Raw genomic sequence first — 22,410 nt, forward strand, 5'->3', positions numbered from 1 at the left:
GGATCTGGCATGAAGTCATGTTTTACTAAGTTTCAAAACTGGGTTTTGTTCTAGAACTGGCTTACCCGAGCGGACAACTCGAGCCGAGGAGGGGGCTACGTACCGGGGACCCGCGGGATCGTTCGGCTTTGTAACTTACCGAGCCTCTTTCTACTTGGGTATGACACTAACAGAATAGGGAGTCTCAAACCAGTGAGCAGCATCCCCGGAGGTAAGAAGAGAAGGGTTCGGCACAGTTTATATATACAGTCAAATAATATCAAAGCGGTAACACACATCATTTGCATATGAAGCACATATCTCATGACAATATCAGATAATAAACAAAGCCAAATAAAACAATTATTCTAAGCTCGAATTTCTAACCCTGAACCGGTGGTTCTGGGTGGACGTCCCCATCAGAGTCGCCAGAGCTGTCACACCTCCTTTTTCCGCCCCCGAAGGGGTGAAGGAGTTTTTCCAATTAAAGGACAATCGAAACGGAATTTGTTTGTTTATTTCAGAGTCGCCACTTGGGAGATTCAGGGTGTCCCAAGTCACCAATTTAATCCCGAATCGAGGAAAAGAATGACTCTGTTTAACAGTCCGCGAACCAGAAATCCGGATAAGGAATTCTGTTAATCCGGGAGAAGGTATTAGGCATTCCCGAGTTCCGTGGTTCTAGCACGGTCGCTCCACTGTCATATTTGGCTTGTTTATCTGATTTTATATAATTATGAGCGCATGTGCAAGTTTTAACTTTTAACTACTTTTGTCATTATTATATTTTTTTTTATTTTTTTATCAAGAGTTGCAACATCATGGAAATACATCTCCAACCACGTCACATCAATGCACCCGTGGTTGTTGGCATATTTCAACTTTGTTGAGATTTGAATTTGGGTCACATAAATGTGCACCCGAGTTTAAGAAAATTAAATTATTAAAGGCGCGCCTAAAGTGTCTAGCGTATCATTTACTTTGGGTAGGGCCGTAAAATTTTGCTAAACGGTCCATCTCGAAGTCTAAGCAATTTCAAAGCAAATATTTACCGAGGGCCCCGCAATTTTATATTTTTATTCGGCGAGGCTCACCTCATCCTTATTTTTTAAAAGGAATTTGCAACGTCATGGACATGCATCTCGGACCACGTCACAATCAATGTACCCGTGATTAGAGACACATTTCGACTCCGTTGAGATTTGGATTTGGGTCACATAAATGTGCACCCGAGTTTAAGAAGGTAAGATTTATTAAAATGCACGCCTAAAGCGTTTAGCGTATTATTATTTTGGGTAAAGCCGTGGAGTTCGCTGAATGGCCTATCCCGAGTTCTAAGTAATAAACACATACATTTTTGTGAGGGCCCCGCAATCTGTGCGTTTTATTTGGCGAGGCTCGTCTCATTTTTATTTAAAAGGTCGTCCTATAGTGGTTATGTTTTCTATTGAGTTTATCTCTAATAATGAAAGAAGAAGAACGATCCAACTTTATTTACATGCTTAAAAGTTAGTTATAGTCGGGTTCCGAATATGATTTGCAAAATCCGAAACATGAACGCGTATATGGGCAGTCGCTTAGATATTACGGGCCCAGGCCCAGTGCACACTGTATGGACTGGACCTAGGCCATTCCTTTTCCGATAAGGGCCTGTTAGTTCACTCGACTCAGACCCAACATTTATGAGGTTGAAATGGAAACTGGTGTTATTTTATTCTAATGGTATTGTTGCAAGCTATAGCGAGGCAGCCTACTAAATGGAGTGAGATTAACTAGCAATTGACTGTTTAATACTTAACATGCGTTAGAAGACATGCTAATCACAAACACAACTAAAATTTCAGATATTGCTTACTACACTATCACTTCTTTTCTATATACCAGCATACATACATAAGGTGATACTAAGTTGCCATACGTGATGTCTAGTTATACATGATGACTACCCTCATTATCCTAATAGAAGATATGAACTATTATACATACAACTTTAATGTTCAATATGCAGACTGAAACAGATTCGAAAAAAAACTTCAGCTCTTCATTTTTTGCATTCATGTTTCAAATTTCAGCCTACATTGACCAGTGTATCAGTTGTATACCTGGTATAGGAAAGCAAAAGAAGAAGAGGAATGATCAGTGCAGCAGTAGCATACACAGCAACAACAACAACAAGAAAAACAGCAATCCGCAGCAACACAACCCAACAGTCAGATTTTTTAACACCAAGACAAATAACCCAGTTTGTAGCCCAACAACACCTCAAAACAAATACAGGCAAAGCAGAGAAGGAAATAGATGCAGAAAAGCAGTAGCCTCTGATTGTTATGTTCAAAATCCAGCACACTCTTAACTCTATATCACTCTGAAAACATATTGTCCTCTAAAGGTTGAAAGACCAGCCTTGTTTTTGCTTTTCTTTTCTCTATCCAAACTTAAAACTGTCCAACCCCTTCTTAACTCTAAATCAACCTATTTATAAGCCAGAAATGGCAAGCCCCCAGGCTGCCTTTCCCCTCTGCCCATACCCCTTTAAACTAATCAACAATGCCCATGCCTAAATATCTTTTCTTGATGCCCACTATATTGTTCCCCATGCTTGTCCTATTTGTTTTTAATCAAGAGTCATGGGAGGGGTTATAGTATTCAAATAAACCCATGCCCTTATGTTATGTACCCCACTGACAATTAAACTAAGTTTAACAAATGACTCATAGGCAGTCCTCAGCTTTACAGCCTGTTAACATGCTACTAAACTCCCAAAATTACCCCTTAACCCTTGCATATTACTGTATTACCCTAACTCTTAACAGTCAGTATATAAACCCCTCTGAATTTAGCTAATCACTAAACTGACTGTATCAACTTAAGCCTAACACTGATTTCAGGTTGATATGTTAAACTTCTACAGTTATACCCAATTCTCAGCCTAAGTTCAACCAATGATTCAAACTCAATCAAACAAGGGTGCCAATCAAATGGTATGAGTTGGTCATATTGGGAGCCAATCCTGACCAACTCAAAACCAGAATGCAAACAGGTCAACAGTCAACAAGCTAAGGCCAAAGCAGTAATGAACAGGCTTCCATAGCAGACTATGAAGATCATGAGGTTACTGAACGAATGAGTAGTCTAGTTCAAAGACAAAACTGAACATATTCAACAGGTTCATTATAAGTTAGCATACAGATGTGGTGCTGGCAAACATACATGGAGGGTATTAATGAGCTACTGTCCTGTTTCCTCTAATTTTCAAACAAATTAATTGACGACACTTATTTAAACGACTATACAAGCTATAATAGACAACAAACAATCAATAAAACACACAAAACAAACTAAACATTACCTCAGGATTCACAGACTTGACTGAAAAATCAAAACAAACTAAACTAAACATGAAAAACAGATAGAATTCATAGGGGAACAAAAGAAAGGAAAAAATTTACCTCGGGGATTCGAAATCAATACTGACCCAGGCTCGAACTCGGGCTCGACCATTTTTGGGGTCGAATGGACTTTAATCGAAGTGTTCTCAACTGAGAACACCTCGGTTAAAGTCTATTAGACCCCGTCCCTTTTGTTGATTTGGACAGATCCCCATAGATTTGAGTTCTAGGGTTCTTGGGGCTCGAATTAGGGGTTCGAGCCTTTTTGGTTAGATTCGAACGGAACCAAGGTCATTTAGGGGGTGAGGAAGGTCAGGAAGATGAACGGTGTGAATTTGGGCTTGGTTGGGGTGAGTTAGGTTTTTGCTCGAATCTTCGATTGAAGATTCGAGAAGCTGTAGGGTGATTCGAGGTAAATGGTTAACGGATTTGGAATGAGGGTGGTTAGGTGCATCAGGGGTGTTATTTTGGTAGTCATCGGAGTCGTGGTTGCCGGGTTTACGGTGGGGGAATCCTAAGGCGGCTAGGGTTTGTGAGGGAGGGTTTCTGGGGACGAGGATGAACAGTAGGCGAGGGGGGATTTGGTTTGGGACGTGGGGTGATGGATTGGGTCTTATATACGGGGTGGGTGGTTTAATCCTGGCCGCTGGATCAATCAAGATCGATGGTCAGGATTAGGGGAGTTAACCAACACGGCGTCGTTTGGTATAAGTAGGGGGTCGGTTCGAACCGGAAAACGGGTCGGGTTCAGGTAACGGGTAAGGGGATGAAATCCTGGCCGTTGGATCGATTTAATCCAACGGCTCTGATTAAAAGGGCCAATACGATGCCGTCTGAGGCGTCTCAAAGCTTGCCCAAATCGGACCGGATCTGGGGGCTGTTTTGGGCCTGGATTTGGGTCCAACTAGGGTGGCCCAATTCTGATTTCCTTTATTTTCACCCATTTTCCTTCTTTCTTTAATTATCAAAATTAAACAAAAATCCTAAATAAATTATAAAAATCAAAAATAAAATTACACACATATTATTTAACACTTATAATAATTAACACACAATATTAAAAAATAAAATCACACAATGACAAGAAATACACGTGCATATTTTTTGTGATTTTCTTTTAACCAAATTATGGTTAATTAATTCCTAAATGTACCACTAATTCCTAAATGCATGCAACATGTATTTTTGTATTTTTAACTATAGCAAGGCGAGCGTTTACGGACAGAATAATTATCAAAACGTCACGCAAATTCTCAAAATTGTACCGGAAGGTAACTTGTTTTACTTTTTCGATTTCTTTTGGAGTAGTTTCCGCGAAGCAAAAATCACGTGCTCACAGGAGGCACTGCCATATCTTGGCGATCGACTAAACAATCAATCGTGGCTACTTCATCTAATCACACTGAGATAATTGCTATTCATGAAGCAAGTCGAGAATGTATATGGTTGAGGTCTATAATACATCTTATTCGGGACAAATGTGGTTTGAAATGTGACAAATTACCCACAATTTTATATGAAGACAATGCAACATGCATAGCCCAATTGAAGGGGGGATTCATAAAAGGAGATAGGACAAAACACATTTCACCAAAGTTATTTTTCACACATGATCTTCAAAAGAATGGCGATATTAATGTGCAACAGATTCGTTCAACTGATAATATGGCCGATTTGTTCACCAAATCTCTACCGACATCAACCTTCAATAAACTAGTGTACAAGATTGGGATGCGAAAGCTCAATAATGTGAATTGATGCTCTCATAAGAGGGAGTTAATACGCGTTTTACTCTTTTTCCCTTACATGTCCCACTGGGTTTTCCTTGTAAAAGGTTTTTAACGAGGCAATCAAAAGGCGTATTTCTAAACATGTGTACTCTTTTTCCTTCATTAGGATTTTTTTTCCATAGGTTTTTTTTCTTAATAAGGTTTTAACGAGGCACATTATCTATGGACATCCAAGGGGGAGTGTTATAAGATAAATCTTATGGTGGATGTCTACTCCTTCTCCATGATTTTTACAAATGCTTAATGACATATTTTCTTCACTTTTCATGCCTATATAAATGTCTTGTAATAAATAGGAAAATACACACAATTAAACAAGAAATAAATTCTCTTCCTTCTTTCTATCTCTATTATCTTGTTCAGGTTTATAATAAATTGCTTTTAGTCTCGTAACAAAACTGACATTCTTCTTCTTTGAATGTCAAATTATACTTGAAATATGAGCCAATCAAATAAGATTAAATTAAAAATAAATTAGTCAAATTAGTCATTAGCGTTATAACGCTATATCGCTTCAAACATTTTGTCAGTAACTATATTTTATAGAAGAGCAAAATAAAAAAAAAAAACATTATCTTTTGTTTCATTCAGTTGTCTCAAAAGAAAAGAAAGTTAAATCGAGAAAAGTTATTATTAAAATAATATTATGAGCATTAAGTATTTGGATCTGATATTATGAGCATTAAGTATTTAGATCGCTCATCCTCCTTTTCCTATAGATACATTTTTGAACTACTATTGTTATTAATACATATGTTAAGGTACTACACATTTGATACCTTTTATATTTTTACTGTTAAAGCTTTACAATGAAGAGATCATGTAATTTTATACTGAAGTTTGAAAGATAATACAATGAAAAGTATTTTCCTTTTTCAAAGTTAATGGAATAAAGGATGGCGAAAATTTAGAAAATCTGATATTGAAAGAATTACTAAGTACACACAAACTTTTATATTAGATATTTCGTACTTGCAATCTCCGGTTTGAGTAATTGGCATCTCTGTTTTAAAAGGCAAAATTGGGACTCGTCTGGGACTCACCTTGAGATGGGGCACTCGTAAAACGCCCTTGGGCTTATGTGTGGGGCTTAGTTCTGTGAGACTTACGCCTCGACCGTCGGGGCTTACGCCCCGGACACGCCCAACGCCTTACGTACGGGGCTCGCCTAATAGAACTTTATGAAATTGTGTGTAACTAACCTTGTAAATCCTCAAACTTTCTTAATAAGTCGTTAACTATTCAAAATTACTTTTTTCTTAATCAGAAATCATTAATTTGAAAGTATTTTATGTCATAATTAAAATAAAATTTATTGCACGTTATCCACTAAGATTGTTGTGATAGTAAATTTTAAATAAAGCTTTCATTTAAAAGTATTTATTTATTAACTTTTGGTATGTCTTTATTATATTAGTTCATAATTTTTTTATAATTATTTTCCTAAATATTATTTTTCATGTTTATGAAATACAATACAATTATTTGATTGAATAAACGTTTCCAGATACTTTTTGAAAAAAAAATTAGAATTATTTTACAACAATTTAAGTAAATAAATACTGTTCACATAATAAAGAATCAACTTTTGACCAATAAATAAATAAATATACAGTAGATGCTTTTAAGTAACGTTTAATAATTATACATATCATATCCGTAAAGTATCCGCTCTATCCAAAGAAAAGAACCATAAATGGTGGTGGCGGGCAACGTCACTCTGTAAACAAAGTCCCTTCTTCTTCAGCAGCCTCGAATCCTTTATTTCCCCCGTTTTCTTCGAATTTTTCTGAAATAAAAACAACTTCTCTTTCCCCTCCTTCCTCTTCTACAGAATCCACCTGAGGTATGTTTAGAATTGATATGTTTTTTTTTCTTCCCCAACTTATGATTTTGATTTTCGATTCTGCTACCTTTAATTGTACGTTTTATTTTCAAGGTCATCAGGTCAATGTTGCAAGCAGTATCTGTCCCAAAAAGTTGCAGTATATCATATTCAAGAATCCCTTCTTATCAAAAGCCTTTAGTTCCCACAAGGCTTAGAGTTTCAGCTTCACTCCCAGAGCCTAATGGAGTTAAGGTTGAGTACACTCCTTGGTTAATTGTCGGATTGGGAAATCCCGGTAACAAGTATCATGGAACTCGCCACAATGTAATTTACTTTTTTTTTTCTTCCAAAGTTCAATTTGCTCTTTCACTGACATTGTTCTTCAAAGAATGCATTTTTCTTGTTTTTTGATTATGGGGTATTGTCAATTAGGTTGGTTTTGAAATGATTGATCGAGTTTCTGAAGAGGAGGGAATCGTATTAAACACAATACAGTCGAAGGCTTTGATAGGAATAGGTGATTATTCTGTTTCAAGTTGCCTTAATGGGTGTTTCCCCCACCATTTGCAAGCGTTGACGGGTACATTTTTTTTTTTTTTTTTTTTGTGTGTGTTTGGTACAGGTTCTATAGGGGAGGTACCTGTGGTATTGGCAAAGCCTCAAGCCTACATGAATTTCAGTGGAGAATCGGTATGTATTCAGCTGCTTTGATGTTCAGCTTGTCAGTGCGACTACAAAATTTTCATAATCACTAGTTCTTTAAATAAGAATGCATTCAGTAGTATGGTGGGCATTTGGACAATTCAAATAGTTTTTCCTCGACGGATTAAGCATATAAGTTCTCTACTGTTCCAATTGAAATGGGCATTTGCTAATATCAGCTGTTGTGTTTGCACGATTGTCAAAAGGTTACTTTTAGTTTTCCTTCTTAGAATAAGAATATGACACGGATGTGGCCAAGTTATATTGTCACCAATGATAACAAGTACTAATTGGTTGTGTCACCTTCAGTTTTTGATTAGACTATCTCTGCCTTGTATACAGGTTCTTTATGAAAGTCTACTTATTAGACCAAATGTCTCTTCTTAAATCAGCTTCTACTTGCATTAAACGTTACCCCTTAAACTTGTGCATCTACCTCATAAATAATGTGGAAACACATGTCAGGTTCTTTGATCAACTATCTAATTTCTTTAGTGTGAATGATTTGTTGGACCTTCATCTCCACTTAGCCAGCATCTATCTGCAATATATTGAACTCTGCATAGGGTAATTGGTTGTGAATTTTTTTGCCTAAATCTGATGCATATTGCTGGATAAATTACAAAAAATATCCATGGATCAGAGTTGAATGTATTGTGTGAATAGCCACATTAAGGGTGAATTGTGAAAGGATTCACTCACTTTCTGATTTTTGACAGAAGTTCACAATTTTTTGGCCTCTATCATGCTAGCAAATGTTGTGTGAAAATGCGGTAGTGATGTAGAATAGAATATGAATTCAGACATATTTTCCAATTCTCAATTTACTGAACTTTGTCAGACTTGTTGGTACATTGAAGTATCGGCGTTAGAATGGAAAAGAAAGCTGCTCTGTCAATACTTCCACTTGCTGAATATTATTCCACTACTAGCCGAAAGGCAGGGATTCTAGAGCAACTGAGTTTCTGCTTTCTCTTTGATTTTTTAATTTCTTTTGCCATGTCTTGTCTCACATGTATACCCGACTAGAGTGCGACCTAGATTTGCTTATGCTGTCAATTCTTTTCCACACTTATTTTAGAGTGTTTGGGACTTTATGTTGTCTTGTTGTGAGTTAGCCGTTTAGATGACAGAACAAGGTTGAATATGGTCATTTCATTTTCCAAACCAAGTTCCATCTCAAAAAAAAAAAAACCCGTTCCAAACCAAGTTTAAAATAACGGAAAAGGGTCTAATATATCCCTCTACTATTAGAAAATGTTTAAAGTTACCCTTCGTTATACTATTGGATCATAAGAACCCCTACCGTCTTACTATCCAAACAAATATCTCCCTGACTCGACGGAATGGACACGTGGCGTCCATCCAAGACTTTTGTTCCATCTGATCTTAGATTAGACCCGACCCAGCCCCACTACCCGTTACCCGCTCAGTGAAATAAAAAAACAATAAGAAAATAATATTTAAAAAAATAAAAAATCATGAAAATAAAAGGAAAATAGAAAAATAAAAGGATTGGTGCGCTCCAATTTTCATCGGCAATCACCATCGTCCCACCACCTTCACTTTTCCAACTACAAGCATCATCTCAGCAAATAACATATCTCACTATTTCCATTTCAAACTCTTCAAATCACATTCTTCTCCTTAAATATTCAACTTATTTAGACCACGGGAAGGCCTTCAAATATAGCAGAACACTTTGGTCGGGGAAGCTACCGGAAAAAATGGTAGTTCCGACGCTTGTGCAGCAATTTTGAATTGTTAGAAAAGTTCATCACCTTATAACACCTTCACCTATAAAAGCCCAACTCATTTCACTGCGCTATTTGTCATGAATCTCTAAAATACAGCTGCCCAGTCACGCCGAAAATCGCCCATCAAATGCAGCAGATCCAATGCCTAAGCTAAACCATCCAAAGCCTTCGTTTACGCAAAATACCCCCATCCCTTAAAATTCAACTAATTTGACCATGTCGTTTGCCACAAATCTGAGATACTTAAGCTCTAGTACTTGTTTCTTGTTTAATTTAATTCTATGCACATATGGTGTTCTGCATCATCGCCACCATGCTCCCCTGTCATTGCTCGTCGGCTATGCCAATTTGTGGATGAGAGATGTGGGCAGTGGGGTGGGTCGGGTCTAATCTAAGATCCGATGGACCATAAGTCTTGGATGGATGCCACGTGTCCAGTCCGTCGAGTCAGGGATATATTTGTTTGGATAGTAAGACGGTAGGGGTTCTTTTGATCCAATAGTATAACGAGGGTACTTCTAAATAATTTCTAATAGTAGAGGGATATATCAGACCTTTTTCCGTTAAAATAATGTTGCTGATGGTTCATTATAATCTCATGTATGGTATGTGATATTATAGATGTCATGATAAAAGATTTCTGGTTGTTTCTTAGTTTGATCTCTGAAAGTCGCTCCCGATGTTTTCTCCTTCCGTTCTTTTCTTCTTCTTTCTCTTTTAGTTCTCATATTAAGGGTGCAATTTTCAAATCTTTTGTATCTTTTATGGTCCCTCTTCTTATGAACAATACTCATAAATCAATTTTTTTGCTTTCTTTATTCCCTTGCTTTTTTTTTTTTTTTTGTTTCTGTCTTGACTGTTGAGTGATTGTGTCCTTTTTTCCCCTGGTGGGTGGGAGTGGTGCGGCTTATATCCCTCTTTGATAAATGTGGGCCTAATCCAACCTTTTTATTTTTATTTTTATTTTTTTATCTTACTAGGTCGGACCACTTGCTGCATATTATCAGGTGCCACTGCGTCACATCCTTCTGGTATGATTTTTGCAACTAATATTATGATATTGTTGTAGAAGATAATACTTTCTTCCCCACTTGAGAGTTGAGGGTGAATGTCACAGTGTATATGTGTGATTCAAAATATTTATTTTCATCATTTGAAGTACATTGTTCGTACTCATCCTTGTAGGTTTATGATGAGATGAGCTTACCAAATGGTGTTCTGAGGCTTCAGCCTAAAGGAGGACATGGCCACCATAATGGGTATTGTCTTTTACTAGTCAAATCTCTATGACACTGGCTTAGGATATGATGTACCATGTGTAATATTAGCAGATTGATACTGTCTAGTGCTTAAGTTTTTCAGGAACTCATTCAGTTACAGAAAATCATGTTTGATCGATTGTTCATTTTGCAGGGTGAAAAGTGTGATGGAGCATTTGGATGGTCGCAGGGAATTTCCACGATTTTGCATAGGTTTGTCCTGAGTGTTAATCACTTGTGAAACCATACTGACATATTCACCAATAGAATACATGTTGTTATACTAACTAAAATTGCATCTATAAATCCCAAGCTGAAAAGCATGTATTCCATGTATGTATGTAGGCATTGGAAATCCACCTGGAACTATGGATATGAAGGCATATCTTTTACAGAAATTCAGTGATACAGAGCGGAAACAGGTAATGAGCTTCTTGATACTTGTCAAAGAAATGTGAGATCATGTTATTCAGTAATGCTTTTCATGTTTCTCTTGTTGTACATGAGCAGGTGGATGCAGCACTTGATCAAGGAGTTGAGGCTGTCAGGACGGTAGTATTGGAAGGCTTTGGCAGTAGAATTTCACGATTTAATATAGGACAGAAATACAAGTATCACAAAGTTTGATGAAATGAATCTAGAATGAAGGTGTAAAAGACCACAAGATTTACTGATAACTTAAGTCTAGTTAGTCGAGCATTGCACTGGGAGTCCACTTAGAAAGTGTTTGGACTCTGAGTAATGCTTATAGTTTCATGCTGGTGATGCAGCTTTTTTAAACACTTGTAGAATAGATTTATTTAAAAGTAAAAAAGAACATATAGAATTTCATTTGTTCCCACTTACAGTTGCAATTTTGTTATTGATCAGCATGTTAAAAATGTGGGTTTTGTTATTTTACTTTTCCCTTCTCTTAGAAGGATAGATCTTTTGACCATTGCATGAAAACTGGTAAGCTTGTGAAGCAGTAATCAAAATCTCTTGCCATTGCCACTAAACTTGAGGTTGCATACCCTCATTTTGAGAATGCAGTTCAAATCAGTTGCTGCTAAAGACGAGTAAGATAGCGAACAAGCCTGTTTTGTAAGCCCGTGAATATTGTCATGCCTGTTTCAACAATCAAAAAGAAAATAGTAAGAGAAGGAAGGAGGGGGGTTGTAGTCCTTTACTACTTTACATTTAATTTTTTTTATACATAAGAGATCTGAAAAGGGTCTTGTCTTCTATTCAAATTGTAAGATAAATTGACTTAGAAGATGTCTAATGAGTAGTGCCATTTATCTAAAAAAAAATTCATTACATCATCTTAAATGGCACAAAAATAAGTAATAATTTGAGACAAAAAATAATAGAATTTCACGTCAAGCAGGTAGATGTAATAATAAACTAATATTGCGCATGTATAAACCAAAAATTTAAAAGGACGAGGAAAATATTGCAAGTTGGAATGGGGTATCCACGTGTGCAAATGAGAAATTGGCGTCGGATTTAGAAAATTCTTGCGAGAAGAAAAGGAAGGGCAATGTCTCCGCATTTTCCTTGTAATTTCGCATAGGATACCAACTCATCATTCATAGAATCCAAAAAATACTCCCAAAACACCAATCTTTCGGACCCACCCTTTTCCAATACGAACGTTAGAAACCAAAAGGGGGAGAAAAAGCACCAAAAGTCAGTCCTATTGGCTTCTTTTATTAGACCGTTGGAAACTCAAACAACAAAAATAAAATTTCATCAAATCCAACAACTCCCCTTAAACTCCAGTGAGCATTCACTCATTCATCCAACTATGGCAGGGACCAGTGAATCTCTGCTTCAAACTCAAACCCTTCATTCTCTTTACACTGCACTGGACCCAAAATCCCTTCTTCTCTCACAATTCTCAAATTCTGATCAACCCCAATTCCTTCAACTTACCACCGACTGTGTTCTCATGGAAAGGGGACCTCGTTACAAAGCCTATGCTGATCTTAGAGAAAAAAAGTTAAGAATAAAACATATGAAACAATCAATCCCTGAAGAAGAAGAAGAAAAAGACTACAACAATGAGGTGTTTGTTCTAACCCCACCAAAGAAACAAGTCAAATTTCAAGGGAATTTTGTAACGCCACCAAAAAGGACAAAAGGGACATCTATTTTGACTCAATCAGTACCTGATTTTTCATCAGCATTGAGAAAGGAAAATAGAAAGCCACCTACTTTGAAGGAGAAATCAGCAACTCCACCACCAGCTGGTTCCAAAAGTGGGAAAGTTTATGGGGTTGTTGGGAATATTGGAGGCAGCAAATCAGTGAATTCAGGGGATAAGAGAAATGGGGGTTTAATGACTAGGAAAAGTTATGCAAATGTTGAGGAACTGAAGGGATTAGCTTCTGTTGCAAGAAGTGCTATTAATGGAGATAACAGAGTTGGAAGAAATAGCAGTAGAATTGCTGGCAAGACTATTCTTGGATATAGACAATTATAAGTCTCAAAAATCTGAAGATTCGGAGGAGAAAAAAAAAAGGGAAGCTGTTGAGTTCTTTTTTCTTAGGGGATTTTTCATTCTTTGATTTTTACATTTGGTTTGCTTTAAAAGATTGGTGTTTTTATAGAAGATTGATTGATTTTTCAATATTTGGCTTGGAGTTGTATAGAGCAATGGTGTTTGAATGAAATCGGAGTGAGGAGCTGTAACCTAGTGGGAACTACAGAATGTTCTTTGCTTATGTGGATTCTTTGGTGAACAATTTATTTAATATCTTAATAATAGTGATATTTTTTCAATGCTCAATCTATGGTGGTCAATTTATTGGGTTTCCAGCCCCTCCCAGAAAATTAAGGGGCAAAAATCCATTAAGATGCATATTTCCACAGCTTGTATACTAATTTTGAAAGCCAAACATAAGAGGTTTAATAATGGACTTGCTTTCAAATTGTTCTTAAATGCTGTTTTTATTAAGTTAAATGTTTGTAAATCATTTCTCATTTTTGGCCTGTCATCCTGGTGCAAAAGCAAGTACAATAAATAGTAGAATAAGATGCAGAATCTATTGATTTGTACAAAATACTTTGCTTGAAATTATTGAAGCCAGAGTTATCACATGATAGGCTACTACTGCAAACTCTTCATAAACAAAAGGAGCTACTGCTAAGAGTTACATCTGAATTTAGCTAGAACAATATAGGTCTAAAACAACTTCATCTACTAATACTTGGAGAATATGCCTATCAACTTCAGTGCCACACTCAAATGCTTCAATGTCGAAATCTATCCATTTACCCAAAGAATGGCTCATATCCCATTCTATTAACTCGTCAGGGATCAAACCACCAAATTCTGTCCACATTTTGACCTCTTCAATAATATCAGCAATCAGAATCTCTTTAGTCATACTTGATGGTTGTTTGGTCCAGGTTCTGAAACCAGAATTTGAGTATCGACCAAATGTCATGTCTAGGTACTCTATTACACTATCAAAGGCAAATCCTTTAAGCTGATTAATCTGTTTTGGGTCATTACAGCCGAGCAACTGACCAAAAGTCATCCATAGAAGACCTGATAGCATATCAAGTTCATTGACGAGAAAATGGCTCACAGAAAACCCATCGTCTACAGGTAGAGGTTTAGTTCCAAAATGAAGTTCAGCATTCAAAACGACCTCTTTTGCGTGACTGAGTTTGCTTCCTTTTAACTGATCAATCTTGCTTAGCACTCCAGAAATGTTGTTAACATGGTCTGTGATCAGTGCTCCACAACTCCTCCGGCTGAATAATGAGGTTGCACAATCCGAAAGATCTCTATCAGTTTCTGGGAAGAGTTGTTGTTCATCATAGGTAGAGTCCACAGATTCAGCAAGCAATTTGTCCTCTGTAGGTAAACAAGCACATATATTAGAAGCATGCATGAATGGAATCCAAATTCAGAGGTTTCTTTTTTTTTTAAGAGAAAGAAAGTTTGCGAATAGTAAACTTTGCACGAGGGACCATACTTGAGCTACTATTAGGACTGCTGGAGAGGCAGCTGTCATTTGAAAAGCTAGCTTCAAGAACACATCCTGGACTACGGTGATCAATATCAAGTGAATTCCCAACTACATTGGTTGCCGAATCTGGTGTGGCCTGAGCAGAATTTCAAAAGCAATAAGAAGATTCAGATTAATATAATAGTAGTATAACTGAAGCAAGCGCATTTATGCATTTTTGTGGTACTTGAAAAGCAACGAAAGAAATTATTTCTGGGGGGTGGGGGGATTATGAATAGTGAATAACTAAATCATTAGCATCCTGAAGTGCTATTTCCTGACTACTATTAGTGCAGTTCCACGGTTGCCTATGCTCTGCATTTATTAAGAAGCCAAAAAGCAGTTGAATAGTGTGTGTAGAATGTGCACTTCATTTCTAATGGAAAACAAGAAAATGCATGGGAAGAAATATGCTTCTATGTAACTAGTCAGGGAAAGCTGAAGTATACATCTGATCCAATCAAATGGCACTTAAATCAAGCAAGATTATGGTTCTTTGTATGCATGAGCGCCATGAGTATACTAAATTTGGTACATACAATCAGTAAGTGTTAATGCTAACAAGTACTCTCATAGGCAATGAACAGTTCAACACACTCAGCTAATGTTAAATTAGCCAGATCAATCAATCATGAAATTTAGGATGAAGTTACCAGTATGAAAGACTATGCTCCATTTAAATGCAGAGTATTACTAGGCTTTGCTTGATTTAGTCTTTCTACTTTGTTATCTAACTATTGGCTTGTTCTGTGTGCTCTAATTCGATATATTATAAACCAAACAGAAGCATTCTTCTTTAATAGAATGTTGTCATGACCCGCCACATCATCATGCCACGTAGGTGCCACTTGACATATATTTTTGCCATATGGAATGGTTACATAAGTTAGGTACTAGATCTTGGTGGAATATTCTATAACTATGGAAAATTTCCTAGGAAATGTTCTAGATATTTATGCTTGTAGGAAGGTTCTAGAGAAATATAGAGGTTTCCTAAGGAAGACCCTAGAACCCTATATAATTGTTAGGAAAGTCCTTAGAAGATTCTAGCTATGTAGAATATTCTAGAGAAGGATTTAGTTGTAAATATGGAAGGACCTGTAGATTAATTATTATTTACTAGCCCCTAGGTGATTGGTATAAATAGGGGCATTCATTTGTAATTCATGAACCAAGCAAAATAATCAAGTTCTCTCTAATACAAAAGCTTACTTTGGCAATTCTCATGTGTTCTTTCTTCCATTCTCTTAGTGATCATGAGTGTAGTAGGGCTGACTTGGCATAGCAAGAACGTGAGCAAGTTATGCAAGATCGTGAGTGAGTTGCCAAGTGCCGCACGTGCACTTAGTTTAAGACTAAGGACGTGACAATGTACTCTATAAGTAATATTGACTGCACTAGCACCAAGTATTGGTATAGTATAATATAATCACACAAAGGAAGAAAACCAGTTTCATCAAATGTATGATTAATTATCCACAAGTCCAAAGCTGTTTACACCGTAGGTACTTATGTCGCTCCAGCTTTAAAAAAAGGAAATATATCATAAGAGATCATTCAGTATTTCATTTATTGCAACTTCAGGTAGTTAACATTAAAGCTATGCTAACCTGGAAATTCATGCAAGTATTTCTAGAGGACACACCAGCATAATCACACGAATCTTCTTTTCTGCTAGGTCTAAGAGGTAAACTATCCAGATGAAATTGTGTCTCTGCATTCAATGCAGTAATTAACTCCTGAAGGATCGTAGCAGTGCTTTTTCTACCCCCTTCTGCGAACTCTTCTTCACTAGCCAATTCCTTCAGCTTTTGCTCCAGAAGTGCTCCTAAAATGTCCCCTTTCAAAGGTAAGGGTTTCTGCAAGCATGTTGTTTCATCATTTCCTTTAAAGAAGGATCTTCCTGGAGTAGCACCAAAACTTGGGCCATTTTGCGACTTCCTTTTTGTGACTTCTGCATGAACGCCAACCTTCTGATTCATTGCAGATTTAAATGTAAAGGAAACAACATTACGTCCCTCAGAACTATCACTGATTGCGCGGCTCTCTCGCAAACATGGCAACTTCGGTTTAGTGGAATGCCGATCACCAGAACTAATCGGAAAAACATCCTTTCTACTTGTTTTGTCAGAGTAGGGACTTGATTCTCTGCCCAAACTCGCATTTCCATAAGTCGAACTTTCACCTTGTCTGGAAACATTCATCAATCGCTTCTTCCGCACCGGAGGGAGGGAATCACTTCTCCGTGAATAAGGTTTTCTTTCAGTTTCAAACTTGCAGCCGTCGGCTGTGGCTGGCATCCTCAATCGGGTAGTAGATGCACCTAAACTTCTGTTCTGTGCAACAAAACTTTTAGTATCATTCATAGATTCTGTAGCTGCTAAAACTCTGTTGCTTTGCAGACTACTTGGCTTAGACTTCATAAGACCTCTCTCTCTATTCTGAGATGTTTGATTTTGCTTCTGAATCTTATCCACATGAGTAACAGATGATACATCTTTCTTCACATTGCTCCTTTGGCGGGCGCCATGCATCCCTATTTGACTTCTGCTAATAGTTCTCTTGCCCAATATGAGTTCCGCACAGTAAGATACATCATCTATTTCTGCAGTGGCGTCTGAGGACGAACTCTCAGAAACTCTCTCGTGTTGATCCCTGCTGCCGAAAATCGGCAACCTCGGCATATTTCTTCCTAGGCCTTCACAAGAAGGTTCAGAGTAACTACAGACAGGTGACAAAACATTTGGTGTACCATTCTTACTATGAAGCAAATAACCACAATTTTTACATGAAGGCACAAATGCACCCTTCAAAGTCTTTGAATCCACATAAGAATTAGAGCCTTCCACCAAATGGTGTGTTGCTAAATCTGCTTTGTCTTCCAAGGGAGAAAAATATTTAGGATAAGTGAGAGCACATTTCGCCCTACTCTTTTGCAAACCCGGTTCCAAAATCCTACTTGCAGCCCCAATCAACCTAGATGCATTTCTACCAGAAACATTTCTGGGACTTTTTACAGGAGAAACCAATTTAGGCTGATGTTTTCTTGGCCTTGACAATACAGTCTTCAACTGCAATGCTTCAGCACTAAATCTACTGACTGGGCGTCTTTCGCTCAGCCCTATCTTCTGAAGCTTTTGAGGCCTTAATTCGCGCTTTATTTCAGCCTTCTCAAAATTCATATCTTCTCTATCAGATCCGCCAGGCCGAGCACCAAGTTTCTCTGCCATATTGCTCCCAATTTCAGGAGCTGAAGCCTTTTTCGGTGTACCACATTGTCCTGTAGGCATTGATTCCAAACCCATGAGCCTAGCAACCAAACTTGGAGCTTTCATTTCACGCTTGCTTTCACATTTGCTCATCCCATTGTTGTTTGTATTTGGAAAACCTCCACTGTTCTCATTAGCAATCTACATTGTTCATACAAGAACCAAAAAACAATAAAAAATATGAACTTTCTTGTCAGGCCTTACAACTAAGTCTGCAAAAAGCAAAGCTAAATGTGGTAATAAATAGTTCATGAAATGAGTACCAAACGATGCTTTGGTTGCTTCTCATCCCCTCCAAACTTCTTTGAAGCTTGTTTCAAGCGAGCTATAAAAATGCAACACAAACAAAGAAAATATTACACCTATAGAATTACCCTCAAGAAAATAACCATTTTGCTTAAAAAATGAGTGGAAATTTAAGAGCTAACCTGGTGAGAGCAGTTTCTTCCGAAACAGCTTCTTTTTAGCAAATCTACGGTTCCAATCAAAGAGCTGAAAGAAAATGCCCACACAACCACCAGGCCTTTGAGTTTTTTTCTCAGTAATGGCCAAAGATGATGCTGTTATTGCTACACTATCACTCATTTCTCTAGTTGAGCTAACAATTATCCCTCAAAAAACCTCTCTTAAATTTCTTCACCTTTTCTCACACTTTCCACGCACACACTGTGCTGAATGTGATTTACCTACTTTGGCTTCCCAATAAGATTCTGTCAAAACATTATCTACATATTAATGGAAATAACCCTACTGGTCCCTCTGCCCCCCACATCACTCACCCTCCTTTGCTCACACCAAAAAAAAAAACTCGAGTGTTAAATGATAACCAACTTTTCACGAGAAACCACTCTAAAACAAAGAAATACAGAACAAGAAAATTCAAACAGTGATACCCAGAATGTCTTTTACTTTCACGCAATGAGCTACTTTTCAAGAAAACAGCTAGAACTGACTATGAGACACTCTGGGAAGATTAAAAAGGAAAGAAAGACTGAATCTTGGATTACAGATTCTTTTTTTTTTTTGGGTTGGTCAAAAAAGCAGAATCATATTCTACACTAGAGCACATGCTGAATCACGCAACCATAGAATAAAAATCTTTTCTTTAACCGATTGAGGAACCCCAGAAAGTGAAACCTTCTGTTCTTCTGCTAGGAGCTGAATAAAGCTGTGGTGGTGAAAACGGCTCTTCTACACTTTTTCACAGTGAAGAGCAGAGTGTAAGGGGAAATGGGACAAAGGTTGATGCGTAGGATAAGAAGAAATGGGACAAACTGAGCAACCCCACTCTCCACTGTAGGATTGGTCAACATGCAACATCTTCGTTCAATGTTTGGTATAAGGGAAATATACACGGTCTTCAGTATTTTGTTTATTTTAAATTGTGAAAAATTACTTTTACTTTTTTAATAAAATCTTAAAAGTTGCTTCATGAACCCCGTGAATAGTTGTATGTGTAAAGACTCTTGAAAAGGTAATATGCTGACGCGTTTTTTTCCATAGTTGATGTTCCTATTTCTTAGCTACTGTATGACTTTATCTAATAGCCTGTTTTGGTCGAGCTTTTAAAATTAATTTATTTTAAAAAATACTTTTTAAAAAGTAATTTGTATTTGATGGATTAATTTGAAAATATTTTTGAACAATAATTAGTATTTGAGCAAACTTTAAAAATGTGTTTCTAAGTTTATTTTTCTCAAAAGTGTTCTTTAAGAAAATATTTTTGGACAGAAGCTATTTTTTTTTTCTTTTGCTTCTCAAAGTTGCATATACTTTTCCGGAGAGCTCAATGATATTGGTGTCCTAAAACCACACTTTAAGAAAAGGACTTAAATTATATAAATAAAGTGTTATATATTTTATTTGATTTCTTTTGTTTTGTTTTGTAAAGATGATGTATCGACCACCTTATACGTATCTTGACTATGCACTCGGCAACTTGCTAGCTCTCATCGTGGAATGTATCTAATAACTCTAGTCATCAAAGCTTCGATAATATTAACATCTATGGTTAAGATGATATTTTTATAAGTTTTCATCATCTAATAGTTTCAATTTTGCAAAATATATGTTAAATATAATCATACATTTAGAATAGTTCAAGTCTATTTTAATATTTAAATTGGCTTGATCTGCTATTGGTAAGAACTATCAAGTCTAAAAAATACTGCAAGAGAATTTATTTTTATTTGTATTTTTATCATCGATACCGTCATCAAATAGTTCTTTTTTACCTAGTGCATATTTATTATGAAATTCAAGTATTTATTTAACTAACTTGAGCTCTATCACATTCAATCTTGGATCTAGACTATAATGATCATAAAACAGCTATAATGATATTTTACCTAAAACAGCTATAATGATATTCAAGAACTTGATTAAACATGTTATTAGTCAAGTACTATAAAAGAGATTATTATCATGTTTTAATATTCAAACATATGACCGTATATCCCACGCAGCTTCTTGTATCGACTGTGTTTTTATACTTAAAAGCTTACATTTTAAGTAAAATATGTTAGTATATTTGTCCACTTTGTAAATATTGGAGAAAAAACTGAACTAAGATTCTTCTTATCTTATTACCGTCAAGCTCAAGCATATATTTTCCTTTTTCATGAGTACAGTACCGTCGAGTCTACGTCTGTCTGCTGTCGTGACATGGAGGTTATTTGAATAAATGTACAACGCCATCCTACGCGCTAAATAAACTGTGTATCACACTCTCCTTTGTAGCGAGTGTTGTACTGGTGAATAAATTGACCGACACGTGAATATTCAAGTACCGGCAATGATTTATCGGACCAAGGTTATTGCTTCTCGTTCTACAAAGTTGTTGTCCAATATCCTATTTATGACACACTAATTAAAGTCGTAGGTTAATGGAAACTGGGAAAATCACCTTTTGGGCCCCTAACTAGTATGATTAGATTCCCACTAAATAGGAGTAGCTCTTTGTTTCTATTAATATCGACACTAAGTAGGACATTAAGTAACTATTTGTCTAGATAGTTAATTAAATTACTCTGTTTTCTTCATGATTATAACTTGACTGACGACGACCCAAGCAATTTGCCAACTAAGAAGGAAAAGGACAAAAGTAAAGAAAATGGTTTGATTGAACCTGAAAAATGTATTCATAACTAGTCAACTCGCAATCACAAACGTCAAGTTATTTCCACAATTTATTCTATGAGAATTTGAGAAAAAGAACTCGGTTCGCTCTAAAATGAGTTACATATCATCAAGAAATAGTAATTACCAGTTCTTATCCGGAAATAGTATACGTTCCATTAAAATATGGAGGATAACGTCTGAAAAATACGGACCAAAATCTAAAAATATATAGAAAGAATATAAATCATGATTCAAAGAAAAGCTTAGACTTGTATGGGTCAAAATCTGATCAAGTGAACCTCGCCTGAAATAAGGCAATCAAGAATCAGTTAGGCCAAGGTCGTGTTTAAGAAGCAACACCGGCGAGCCGAGCAGTTAATGTCGAGGTCGAGCACTCAGATCGGCCAAAACGGCTAGCTTAGTAATAAGATATTTTAAAGGTATATTCTCTGCATTTGTACTTTCAGTAGGTAAAGAATATATCCCATATAAGTAGGGATAGATAGAGAAAGAGGAGGCATGTAATATTGTCTATCTTGATAAGCTCTCTCAACAAAAGTTGACTCTCAAGTAACTACAAATATTATCTTTACACAAGATTCGATTCGCTATTTATTCCAAGCTTTCTCACATCAGATTCGATAAAGTATTTAATATTCCCACGTTTGGTTACCTTACATCATTGTCAGAGGGAGAATCATCCATCTCGTTATACATTAGGGTGAATTTTTCTTTCTATTTATAGCTATTGCCATTTATCATATTTATTGTTTGTCCTTATCCCCTCATTCATTCTTAACAATATCATTAATCATCCTTTTGGCATTTAATAGCTTTAAACGCGGTTTCTAGACTATTACGATCCATCAATCTTGGATCTATGATTTATTATATTTAATTAGAATTTACTCATGATCATTTATTTAATTACTTTAACAAAAAGACTTAACACATTTTGGTCAAACAATTTGGCGCCGTCTGTGTAAGGCCCCGTGAAATTTTACCTAAAACCCGGAATTTCGTGGTGCCAAATTAGATTTATGTGTTGTAATAGTAGAAATGTGGTTCGGCCTTTTTGGATTGAACCGTACGCTATAGAGTTAAAGGAAAGTGTTCTGCAGAAATGTGCATTTCTGCGGCCCATTATGCGGCCGCTTAATCATTCTGCGGGCCGTATTTTGGCCGCAGAGTGAGGCAGTCTTTTTGGCCAATTTTGAGGTTTATTTTCGCGGCCAATTATGCGACCGCATAACCATTTCGAGGGCTGCACTTTGGCCACATAACCATTCTTGAACTTTTGTGAAGGGAGGTTC

The 22,410-nt window shown here is 36.6% G+C and overlaps 3 protein-coding genes across 4 annotated transcripts; 2 read left to right on the forward strand and 1 right to left on the reverse strand.

Moving 5' to 3' along the window:
- Window positions 1-6,873: 6,873 nt before the first annotated feature.
- LOC104240928 (chloroplastic group IIB intron splicing facilitator CRS2, chloroplastic) lies at window positions 6,874-11,545 on the forward strand. 2 transcript variants are annotated; one of them, XM_009795831.2, is made up of 9 exons: window positions 6,874-7,004; window positions 7,098-7,310; window positions 7,419-7,503; window positions 7,609-7,676; window positions 10,426-10,476; window positions 10,631-10,704; window positions 10,859-10,917; window positions 11,050-11,126; window positions 11,215-11,545. In XM_009795831.2, exons 2-9 carry the CDS (start codon window positions 7,110-7,112, stop codon window positions 11,329-11,331), a joined length of 732 nt encoding a protein of 243 aa, XP_009794133.1. In that variant the 5' UTR covers window positions 6,874-7,004; window positions 7,098-7,109; the 3' UTR covers window positions 11,332-11,545. The 2 variants fall into 2 exon arrangements, with proteins under 2 accessions (XP_009794133.1, XP_009794134.1); XM_009795832.2 differs by having other exon boundaries at window positions 6,881-7,004; window positions 7,106-7,310.
- Window positions 11,546-12,370: 825 nt separating this feature from the next.
- LOC104240927 (uncharacterized) lies at window positions 12,371-13,470 on the forward strand. The gene has a single exon (XM_009795830.2). It carries the CDS (start codon window positions 12,494-12,496, stop codon window positions 13,169-13,171), a length of 678 nt encoding a protein of 225 aa, XP_009794132.1. The 5' UTR covers window positions 12,371-12,493; the 3' UTR covers window positions 13,172-13,470.
- A 245-nt stretch (window positions 13,471-13,715) lies between these two features.
- LOC104240925 (uncharacterized) lies at window positions 13,716-19,314 on the reverse strand. Its single transcript, XM_009795829.2, has 5 exons — window positions 18,406-19,314; window positions 18,241-18,302; window positions 16,319-18,118; window positions 14,676-14,805; window positions 13,716-14,554 (listed from the first exon to the last, which is right to left on the reverse strand). Exons 1-5 carry the CDS (start codon window positions 18,560-18,562, stop codon window positions 13,854-13,856), a joined length of 2,850 nt encoding a protein of 949 aa, XP_009794131.1. The 5' UTR covers window positions 18,563-19,314; the 3' UTR covers window positions 13,716-13,853.
- Between the last annotated feature and the right edge of the window lie 3,096 nt (window positions 19,315-22,410).

Source organism: Nicotiana sylvestris, chromosome 2 (genome assembly GCF_000393655.2).
Source record: "Nicotiana sylvestris chromosome 2, ASM39365v2, whole genome shotgun sequence".
In the NCBI taxonomy this organism is placed as follows: Eukaryota; Viridiplantae; Streptophyta; class Magnoliopsida; order Solanales; family Solanaceae; genus Nicotiana; species Nicotiana sylvestris.

Coding starts and splice junctions, on each gene's coding strand:
- LOC104240928 (XM_009795831.2), top strand. CDS start 7,110: ATGTTGCAAGCAGTATCTGTCCCAAAAAGTTGCAGTATATCATATTCA. Junction 7,504..7,608: donor GAAGGCTTTGATAGGAATAG/GTGATTATTCTG, acceptor TGTTTGGTACAG/GTTCTATAGGGGAGGTACCT. Junction 10,918..11,049: donor ATTTCCACGATTTTGCATAG/GTTTGTCCTGAG, acceptor GTATGTATGTAG/GCATTGGAAATCCACCTGGA.
- LOC104240927 (XM_009795830.2), top strand. CDS start 12,494: ATGGCAGGGACCAGTGAATCTCTGCTTCAAACTCAAACCCTTCATTCT.
- LOC104240925 (XM_009795829.2), bottom strand. CDS start 18,562: ATGAGTGATAGTGTAGCAATAACAGCATCATCTTTGGCCATTACTGAG. Junction 18,119..18,240: donor AGCAACCAAAGCATCGTTTG/GTACTCATTTCA, acceptor TGAACAATGTAG/ATTGCTAATGAGAACAGTGG. Junction 14,555..14,675: donor CAGTCCTAATAGTAGCTCAA/GTATGGTCCCTC, acceptor GTTTACCTACAG/AGGACAAATTGCTTGCTGAA.